The 11,224-nt window shown below is 40.7% G+C and overlaps 1 protein-coding gene across 1 annotated transcript in view; it reads right to left on the reverse strand.

Annotated features, from left to right (window-relative positions):
• Positions 1-2,912: 2,912 nt before the first annotated feature.
• prim1 (DNA primase subunit 1) overlaps positions 2,913-11,224 on the reverse strand; it is a 12,134-nt gene continuing 3,822 nt past the window's right edge. The window contains exons 4-9 of the mRNA XM_048618842.1: positions 10,395-10,468; positions 9,243-9,379; positions 9,076-9,134; positions 7,922-8,031; positions 3,248-3,324; positions 2,913-2,951 (exon numbers count right to left, since the gene is read on the reverse strand). Of these exons, the coding sequence (XP_048474799.1) occupies positions 2,913-2,951; positions 3,248-3,324; positions 7,922-8,031; positions 9,076-9,134; positions 9,243-9,379; positions 10,395-10,468 (496 nt within the window). The remainder of the gene's footprint in view (positions 2,952-3,247; positions 3,325-7,921; positions 8,032-9,075; positions 9,135-9,242; positions 9,380-10,394; positions 10,469-11,224) is intronic.

The raw sequence follows: 11,224 nt of genomic DNA on the forward strand, positions 1-11,224 counted from the left end.
CCAACGCATCATCCTCCGACACTTCCGCCATCTGCAATCCGACCCCATTACCAAAGACATCTTTCCCTCCCCACCCTTATCTGCTTTCCGGAGGGACCACTCTCTCCGTGACTCCCTTGTCCGCTCCACACTCCCCTCCAGCCCCACCACACCCGGCACTTTTCCCTGCAACCGCAGGAAGTGCTACACCTGCCCCCACACCTCCTCCCTCACCCCCATCCCAGGCCCCAAGAAGACTTTCCACATCAAGCAGATGTTCACCTGCACATCTGCTAATGTGGTATACTGCATCCGCTGTACCGTTGTGGCCTCCTCTACATCGGGGAAACCAAGCGGAGGCTCGGGGACCACTTTGCAGAACACCTATGCTCGTTTCGCAATAAACAACTGCACCTCCCAGTCGCGAACCATTTCAACTCCCCCTCCCATTCCTCAGACGACATGTCCATCCTGGGCCTCCTGCAGTGCCACAACGATGCCACCCGAAGGTTGCAGGAACAGCAACTCATTCCGCTTGGGAACCCTGCAGCCCAATGGTATCAATGTGGATTTCACAAGCTTCAAAATCTCCCCTCCCCCTACCGCATCCCAAAACCAACCCAGCTCGTCCCTGCCTCCCTAACCTGTTCTTCCTCCCACCTCAAGCCGCACCCCCATTTCCTACCCACCAACCTCATCCTGCCCCATTGACCTGTCCGTCCTCCCTGGACTGACTTCTCTCCTCCCTACCTCCCCACCTACACTCACCTTTACTGGCTCCATCCCCACCCTTTGACCTGTCTGTTTCCTCTCCACCTATCTTCTCCTCTATCCATCCTCTAACCGCCTGCCCCTCTCTCCCTATTTATTTCAGAAACCCCTTCCCCTCCCCCATTTCTGAAGGGTCGAGGCCCGAAACGTCAGCCTTCCTGCTCCTCCGATGCTGCTTGGTCTGCTGTGTTCATCCAGCTCTACACCTTGTTATCACACATTAAGATTTGCTATCTTCATGTATTCAGTCATGCAACTAAATATCAGCTACTCACAAACAGAAAAACAATTTTTACTTCAAACCCTATTAACCAATACCAAAAAAGCCTAGAAAATTTATAAATGCATTGACTGAACTCTAGAGATAGATGTGCAAGACCATTACACATTTTCTATCATCGTTTTTCATTCCCCAATAAAAATGTTGTTACATACTGTTATCACTGTGACATAAAGGTTCATGATATATCATTATTATTATTTGGAAACTTGGGTTCTGAAGTGAACAGAACCAGGTATTGCTTGAAGTTTAATTTGTATTTATAGATCGTGTGCACTGAGGAGGAAAGACAGTTTCCCCCACCGCCCCCCCCACAGTGAAGCAGTACTAGGTTATGTAGTAATTCATTTGTGTGCATTTGAACAAGGTTTTTTAACATCCTTGAAGTGAACAGTTTAGTGTCTTAGAGAGAAAGCTAGAAGAGGGAAAAGAATCGGACTGCTGCTTTGCAACAAACATCCTAAGACACAGGGAGACGGAGACAGAAACAGAAACAAGTTCTTCAAAAAAGACAGAATCACCTTCAAAGCCATCAAGTGTGCAGGTTTCTTTCCAAGAAGGCGGCCATTTAGTAAGAATTGGCCTGACATTAGCAATACAGTTTAGCAATCCACAAAACTCAGGGCAGAAGTCCTGAGTGGATTCATTTCACTAAGAGAAAAGGTCCAGAAAAGGCTGTGGACAAAGAGTTTAAAATAATCCATGAGCTGTGTTAGCAGTTTAAGGGTCTCAGGAAGAGCAATAGCATCAAGTGAATGCAGAAACTGCCAGAAATAAACCTACTACAACCCTACGAACTGAACAAGGAACTTTAAAGTGGAAATAGGGTGACACTTCACTGGGTTTGATTAGCTGCAAGGTTGTTGCTCTTGAACTAGGAGGCATAGTCTGAGAATTAGGGCCAGATCATTCAAGAGATATTAGGACACACACACAAACCCAAAAGGTGATAGATGTTTGGAACGCTCTTCCACAAGCAGTTGTTGCTAGATCTGTTGTTAATTTTAAAATCTGAGATTGATAAATTTTTGTCAAGCAAAAGGTAGTAACCGATATTGTCCAAAAGGTAGGTATATGGAGTTAGGCAACAGATCAGCCATTACCTCATTGAATGGTGGAACAGGCTCAAGGGGCTGAATGACCTATACTTATTCCTAAGTTGATAAGAGTGAAAAGGGTTGAATCTTCATCTCTTATATTTGTTACATGACTATTTCAAATATTTTTGCAATGTTTTTGCATTGTGCAGTTTGTTTTGTTCCTTTGCGTTAAACGACATTAGCAGCCTCTTGTCAATATGTTCAGTGACTGACCACAACTTATGGCCTATCAAGTCAGGTTTCACTCGAGAGTCTGACTTATCCGGGATCTTGATACCACTGACAAAGATAGCCCTCAAATGACTCACCCAGTGCCTATTTTTCACACCAGTGGAACGAGAAGGGAGAAACAGCAGAGCTTTATCTAACATTCAAATATTCACCAACTCAAAATGGTGGCATCAATAAAATGCTCAGCAACTAATCAGAGATCTAATTTCTTGCATCTCACTTAGAATTGGTGGTCCACCACCGATGGATTAAAAATGATACCACAATTACCCTCATCGTAGGATGAAATGCATTTTATGCATCAACCTATATTATGCTCAACAGTATGTTATTACTCAGTCAACCTAGCAATCAGGTTCCAATGAGGAATTTCTTGGGACAAATATCATCCTGCTCTGGCTGCTGATATCTGGAATGGACAACTGCCACTGCTTTAATAAAACTGCAAGATCAAGAAGATACAATAACTTATTGGCTGAAAACAATCCATGGTATGGAATCAAACTACAAACACCAAAACTACATTAAATTGCTAGCTTCTGCCAGGGTGGCTATTCTTGGTCAAGGTGGCACACAGTAGGTTTGGTTAACTGAGGAATGAAAGAAGTCTGTTGTAATATACTACTTTAAAAAGACTCTGAACTCTATTTTGGTATATACATAAAGCACAATTGCGGTGATGAGCTCAGGGCTTCCAACACTCATGGAAATCCACTCCAGTTCAGCTTTGCAGTGGGAGGAGAAAGTGGAAAGCATTTAAGGATCAAACACACAAAATTATATACATCACTTTAATGCTATCATCTCACTTTCTTAATTGCGCTGCTCTTTTGAATCACTGTCAGTTGTGTTAACGCTAGTTAAGTTAGATTGTAGGACCACTTACAGCACGTTGCAACAATTTCCAGCGTTCCGTTGCATTTCGTGCTTTGTCAAAATCCATTTGCAATCCCTCATGAAACTGTGCACGGCTGTTAAAGAAAATATCTCCATCATCTCATATACATATTTGAACAAACTTTAAATCATGTGAAAGTATAAAGGAAACAAATTAAGCTTATCACCAGATCAACTCTTATAAGAAACTTAACATGCTGCTCCTTGGCAATTTTGAGAATGAAGCTGTTGGGCAACGCTAATCTAAGAAGTTGCTGTGTTGACATTAACTGGGTCAACTTGCCCCAGTATTTTACAGCAGTAATCTAAACTGCATTTTGGCATCTTTTGTGGTCACACTATAAAACCTGATGTATCAGTCAGATCTTTGCGCATGTACATACCTTCTAAATCCTAACCGTATTATTGAAATAGCACTATAAAATATGGGTTCAGTTTAGAGAAAGCAAAGTTCTTTTTAAAAAATTCAATTAATTCTTTGAACGTGGGTGTACACTGGTGTGACAGTGAAGTCAAAAAAATAAGTCCTACAAGGATGGCAGGTTTCCTTTCCTGAAGGAAGTGAATGAATCAGTTTGATTTTTTCCCCCTCCCAACAACTTCATGCTCACTTACTCATACCAAATAGTCATTCGCAGGTTTTGCTGCCATGATGGGATTTTAACCCGTTCCAGGTGGAGAGATTTACAAGACCAACAAAAATCATTGAACACACATACAGACAAAACAAAAACTCCAGGAGATGGAAAAGTACAGCCAAGAATTAACCTATTAATTGACTGGTGAGTGAAGTTTTGAAAAAAAACAAAAAACATTTGCTTGAGATTTGAGAATTCCTTCAGAGTTCAGCATTAGCAAAAAATCCTTCACTCTTACACCCATTCTCTCTTGGTTAGGGAGACTGTGGTGTCTTGTTTAAAGAATGCAATTATATAAAATTTATTAAAAAGAGAAGTAACACCAAGACCCAAAAAGAAGTTCAAATGTCACAAAACAATTTAAGGAAATTTTCTTTTCAACCTGTCATGGGTTAAGGATGTGAATTTTTGAGTTTGAGGTGAAGAACATACAAAATAGGAAAAGTAGACCATTTGGTCCCTCAAACCTCATGTTTTTGAATTCCAAATTGTCATCTAACCCGATAACCTCGGATTCCCCTGCAAACAAGAATCAATCTTCCTCTGTCCTATAAATATTCAATGACACTGTCCCCCAAATCCATCTGTCACTTCCTTATCTTCTTACAATGTATTTTCCTACCCAACTTGGAGCTGCCTGTGAATTTAGCTACCATGTCTTCACTACTCTTACCTAGGTCATTGTAAAAAGTTGAGGTTGTAACACAAACCCCTGTGGGATTCCAGTCCTCTCATCCTGCCAATCAGAAAGAGAGACTCATTTATGCATAGTTTGCTGCCAACAAAAATCAGAGTTAACGTTTCGGGTCCAATTACCCTTCTTCAGAACCTGAGGAAGGGTCACTGCACCGGAAATGTTAACTCTGATTTCTCTCCACAGATGCTGCCAGACCTGCCGAGCATTTCCAGCAACTTCTGTTTGTGTTCTTGATTTACAGCATCCGCAGTTCTTTTGGTTTTTACAACTCTAAGGTTTTGGAGTAGATCTGTAGCTCGGGTTGTGGGTGTTGAGGTTGGTTGGCTCGCCCGCCGAGCTGGTTTGTTGTTCCGCAGACGTTTCGTTACTGTGCTTGGTAACGTCCTCAGTGCAGCCTCTGATGAAGCGTCAGTGTGTTTTCCTGCCTGGTTTTTAAACTCTTGGGTCCGTTGTGATGGATTGCCTCACTCTCTATGATTGATTCTAACACAGTCATCACAACAAACATCAAGCTGACTGGCCCATTGTCTCCCTCTCTTCTTGAGTTAGAGAGTTTCTACTTGCTACTTTTCAGACCATTAGAACTTTGCCTGAATTTAGAGAACTTAGCACCAGGGAACACTACATTAACAACATATCCGTAAGCTCATTACCCACGAATTTTCACATCCAAAGATGAAATTATCTGGACTCAGACTTGCCAGCCCACAGCTCAAACAGTTTGCTCAGTAGTGCTTCCCTCTTGATAACAATTTTGCCAACGTTTCCTCCTTGCATCTGTTGATTTGTAGCTATTACTGGAATTTTTGTTTTATATCCTCTATAAATGAAGATAGAAACAAAACGTTTTTTCATTCACCATTTCCTGATCATCTTCTAATCCCATTCTCACTCTTTAACAGGATCAACACACATCATTTGCTTTTTTTCTTTATTAAGTATGTAGAAACACTTATCTGTTTTACGATCCTAGCTCACTTCCTTTTGTACTCTAATTTCTTCCTCCTAATTAATCTTTAGGTCATTCTCTGCCATTCTTGATATTTCTGAGCAATCATCCAAACTGCCACTTACCTTTGCAGTTATGTTCTTTCTCCTTTAGTTTGATGCTTCCTAAACTACTTTAGTTCGCCATGGATGATGGGTCCTCCCTTCAGAATTTTCCTTCATAGTAGGAGTATGCTTAATCTGAGAATTCTGAAATAGTCTTTAATATCTGCCACTGTCTCTCTACTCATCTATCTCCCAGCCAATTATGGCAGTTCACCTCAGCTCTCTCACCCATTCTGTTGGGGCTAATCAGGTTCAAGACACTCGTCTTGAACCTGATCTTGCCCCTTTCAAACTGGACAGGAAATTCCAACATATTGTGGCTGCTGTTACCCAGGGCTGCCATAACAGTGATTATTAATTAATCCCATGACATTACACATATCAAGTCTAGTATAAATGTTTTCTGGTCAGTTCAAAAATATGCTGCGTCAAGAAACTCTCTTAAAAGCATTCTATGAGCATCTCATCCAGGTCACCATTACCAATCTGATTTTTCCACTTTATAAGATTAAAAAGTCACCTATGATTACTGTCCTTTATCACAAGCACCCAATATCTCTTCTTGTATATTTTGTCTCCCATCGTTAACCTAGCTTTCTATTTCTCTTGAATATCACATACCCCTCAATATTCAGGACCCAAACCCGGTCATCCTGAAACCATGTCTCTGTAATGGCTATCAAATCATATTTATTTACACAATGTGCAATATCAGTTAATTTACTTTATCAATCCTGCACATATTCAGAAAGTGCTGTGGAATTTAATGAGACATCACCTCTTAGAACATAAGCAGGCCTAGCAGTCGGAGCAATGCCAATTTGAAACAGAACAAAACTATCTAAATTTATCATCCATCAGAACTCATGAATAATTTGTCAATAAATAGCAGAGTGGCTAGATGTCATCTAGAATCCAACACACATTATTAATTACATAAGGGGAACAGGTAAGGTAGATGAAGAAAAGCTATTTTGGCTAATTGAGAAGTCTAGGACGAGGGGACACAATCTAAAAATTAGAACTGGATCTTCAAGTAGTGAAATGAGGAAACAATTCTGCACGCAAAATGTGGAAGATTGAAACTCTCTTCCACACACAGCAAATGATGATAGGCCAAGAGTTAATTTTAAAACGAGCATAGATTTTACTTAAAAAGTATCAAAGAATATGGGGGCATTAAAAAAAAAGTTGGGAAAATGGAGTTGGGCAACAGGCAAACCATGATCTCACCGCACTATGGAACAGATTAAATGGCTGACTAATTCCATATTAAATGTGCTTAATGTTGAATCAACAGCACTGACGCAATCATGACTCGTGGCACTGCAACTTAAACTGCAGGTCTATTTCATCCAGGTTATTTACTAGCCTCAAATGTGAAGTGATTCACTTTATTTGGAAGAACACAAAGCGAAGATGAAAGGAAAGGTATAATTCTAAGTGGGTGTGTATGAGCTGAAGGACCTGGATACGTATGTATATAAAGGTGGCAGGACAGCTCGAGTGTGTGGCAAATAAAACATACAACATCCTGGACCTCATTAATAGAAGCATGGAATTTGGAGCAAGATGTTAAACTTGCATAAAATACTAGTTTGGCCTCAACTTTAGTAGTTTGTCCAGTTCTGGGCACCACAGTATAGGAAGGATGCAAAGGCACTAGATGGAATGCAGAAAAGATTCAACAACGTCTCACGGATGAGGAACAGTTACAGAAATTAGGCAAGTTGGGACTGACATCTTGAAGAGATGGTTGAGAGGAAATTAGATAGATGTATTCAAAAATCAAGACAGGACTGGGGAGAGTAGGTCAGGAGAAATTGTTCTCAAAGGAAGGATCGAGAACTAGAGGGCACATTTAAGGTGATTAGCAAAAGAAGCAATGGCAACACGATGAGAAACTTTTTCATACAGCAAGTGGTTAGGATTCATGGTGGATCAAAGGTTTTAAGAACAACTGGATTATCTGTAAAGAGACAATGTGCTGGATTACAGGGAGAAGTTGGGGAAGTGGCACCATGTCAGTTGCCTATGTGGACAGCCAGCACAGACAAAAATGGGCCAAGTTGCCTCCTCCTAAGCTGTAACAATCCCGAGATTCTGAAAAGACAAATTACTGTACTGGACTAGATCAAAGTACAAGCCCAGGGACAGGAAAGCAAAATTGAGATATTAATCCAAGAAACCTTTTACTAATACCAATTCAAAAAAGAAGTTAAAAAAATGGGAACCATAGATTCATCAAACGTTGCTAATTCCAATGAAAGGATATCATCAGGAACCAGAGCTAAGACCTTCTGCCAAGTTTCCTTACAGCCAAAGAGGTCTTGTTTGTTCAGAGCGTAGTCTTCAAAATAGCTATCAATCACTGTGATAGATTCCCTACAAATGGAGCAAGAACAATATAGTTAGCAATCAGATTGTTCATCAATAAATCACTCCACTCTCCAGATCACTCTGCGTCACAAGCAGAAAATTACTTGCGTAGATCTGAGCTTCCAGTGTCAAAGCACCAAGTTCAGCACACTGCTAATCGTTATCAACTACTTTAGTCAGAACCGTAAATTAAAGATTCAGCATACAAACCCATTAATCTAACCTGTGCTCCCTACAAATTTCACTCATTCAATCGCAAGATGGCTAGCATTAATAGAATACATGTTTTACAAAGCCTCTGACTTACCGAGCAATACTGCTTGCACTGTATAACATAAAAGCTTTATGCGTGCATAAAGTCCAAGAAAACAGAAAAACAAATGTGGGAGCCACAACATCCAGTCTCATAATTACCACAAAACTAAGGTTTTGATCAACAGCCTTGAATAAATTTGTCTTTGAACTCACCCAGTGGTTAATCAAATGTAAAAGCACATAGTTTTAATAGGCAATGCATAGTTTTAAATGATATAATGGCCTCATGCTTGCATGCGTGATCAACTACAGATGGATACATTCAAATGTCTTATAAAGACTTGCATTTGCATAGCACCTCTCACAACCTCAACACATCCAAAATGCTTCACTGCCAATGGAGTATTTTTTGGTAGTCACAGCAACAACACAAGGAAATCCAGAAGCCAATTTGTACAAGGCAGGAGCCCACAAACACCAATGAGATAATGATCAAATCTGTTTTTCTCATGTTGATTTTAAGGATGAGTATTGGCAAGGTCACCAAGGATAAACTTAGTTGCTTTTTTGATTAGTGCCATCAGATCTGTTGCATCCACTCAGAGGGCAGTTTCAATGTTTTCATCTCAAAGCAATTACCTCCAATAATGTAGCTGAGATTGTGCTTAAATATCACTTAAACACATGACCAGGAAAGAATGAGATAAGACATAGTTTATGATTAATCCATAAAACGTGGGTAGTATCTTAAAATGACATGCAATGAAGCCATTTTTTAAACTCCAGTGTACTCACTGAATAGAAGGATGAATGGGACTATTCAGGTGTACTTTCTTGATTGTATCCGTTCCACCCTGTAAAACAGCCAGTGACATTTGGCATTACAAAACAGATGGCAGAACGGGTACATGCTATCTTTTCTCTAAAAGACCAATTAATCTCATGGCTTAGAAGATACCTACCTTGACGACACTCAGGTACTCTGCAACAGCAGACCGAGCTGCCTGGGAAAGCTTCCGCGCATTATCATCACAGACCCAGCAATGGACCCCTCTTCGGCCAGAGTATACCCAGAGCCGGTGTTGAAACCCAAAGTCCTCTGTGATGCAAACAAAGAAAACTTGCATTATATAGAATGTTGAGTATCTGTGAAATTTAATTTCAGAATACATGCATCACTGCATTTCTATTACTAAAGTAACACCATTGTATTTTAAAAAGGGGATTTAAAAACTCTCTCTCTTTTACTACCAACTTTCCTTCAAGAGCAGTATTGTACATTAGATCCAAACTATTGTGCAACAATTTGATTGGATATTGTGTGATCCATATCAAGTTATTCTGAACAGGACACTTATTGCTGGTGGTCATTCATAGTCTCAGCATCCAGGGAAGCACTACGTTGAGACTTCCACATAGGAAGAGACAAGTCATTCCAACAAACTTCACGTCGAGCCCAGTCAGAACGAGAGAACATGATGTTCCTGTCTCTCAACTTCAGGCAAACAATAAAGATAATTATACAAGTGGCCAACCCACTTCTGGGACGGGTTTTTTGAAAAAAATATTCTTTCACAGGATGTGGGCATCTCTGCCCATCCCTAATTGCTGAGAGGACAGTTGAGAGTCAAGCACATTGCTGTGGGTCTGAAGTCACATGTAGGCCAGACCTGGTAATGATGGCAGTTTTCTTCCTGATAGGACGTAACTGAACCAGATGGGTTTTTCCTGACAACTAACAATGGATTCATATGGACCAGACAAACCAAAGACTCAATCTATCCTCAGGTTGACTCAGTTTAGTTCAAGCAGCAGTCAGCATGTTACAATCTAACCTTAACGCTCTGGGAGAAAGGGGAGAAAACAACATTAAAGAATGCAAAACAGAGTTCAAGTTTCCAAACATTACCCATGAACTCCTTTGGAACATGAGATGCGTGGTCCATTAGCTCACAGACACATGCTCAAGAACAAAGACAGATAAGCCAAGAATCAAAAGGTTGTCGCGCACTGTGGAGCCATAGCTCAGAACAAATCAGTACTTTTAGCAGAGAAGAATTGAGCAAAGGCAGGAAGCAGAATTACTGGAGGGGAAAAATACAACGCAATTTTACCTTCCAATGCTCTGTCCAGAATCTTGATAGCAATGGTCATTAGTGTCCAGCACTTGTGGCAAATATCTGCAGAGCTAAAAAACACAAATAACTCAACAGAATTCTTCTGAATAATTTTGGATACTGTCATTATAAATATACAGGCTTTGACTGTTATCTACATGAGATATTCAAAAAGTAACGTGCAAGAGCAACAAGCCCAGAGAACCCTGGATGTCTCAGAATATTCAGTTCTGGAAAAAAAAAAAAAGACTTTTAGTAGATACAAAGGAAGCAAACCAATGAAGGCCCTCAGTGTATATAAAGTGCAAGGGGAACATCATAAAGCAATTGGGAGAGCCAAGAGCGGGGCATGGAAAAACACTGATGGGTAAGATTAGGGAGAATCCCAAGAAATTCTAAGTATATTCAGGAGAAGAGGATAATTCAGGAATGAGAAGGGCCCCTTAGGGACCAAGACGACAACCTGTGTATGCAGCTGGAAGACATTGGTGAGGCGTTAAATGAGTACTTCTTATCTGTCCTCACTCAGGAGGAGGATAGAGCTACAGAATTTCAGAAGAGGAACGGAGAGGCTCTTCAGCAGGTTGGCGTAGGGAATGAGGAGATATCGGAGGTTTTGGTGAGCTTAAAAGTGGACAAATCCCCAGGTCTGGATGAATTGTATCCCAGGCTGCTGTGGGAGATGAGAGAGAAAATTACAAGGGCTCTGACCTAAATTTTTAATTCCTTTCTGGCCACAGGGAAGTGCCAGAGGACTGGAGGACAGCTAATGCAGTTCCACTTTTCAAAAAGGGGCCATAGAAATAAACCAAGGAATTACAGACCAG

Source organism: Rhincodon typus, chromosome 41, assembly GCF_021869965.1.
Source record: "Rhincodon typus isolate 14 chromosome 41, sRhiTyp1.1, whole genome shotgun sequence".
Classification (NCBI taxonomy): Eukaryota; Metazoa; Chordata; class Chondrichthyes; order Orectolobiformes; family Rhincodontidae; genus Rhincodon; species Rhincodon typus.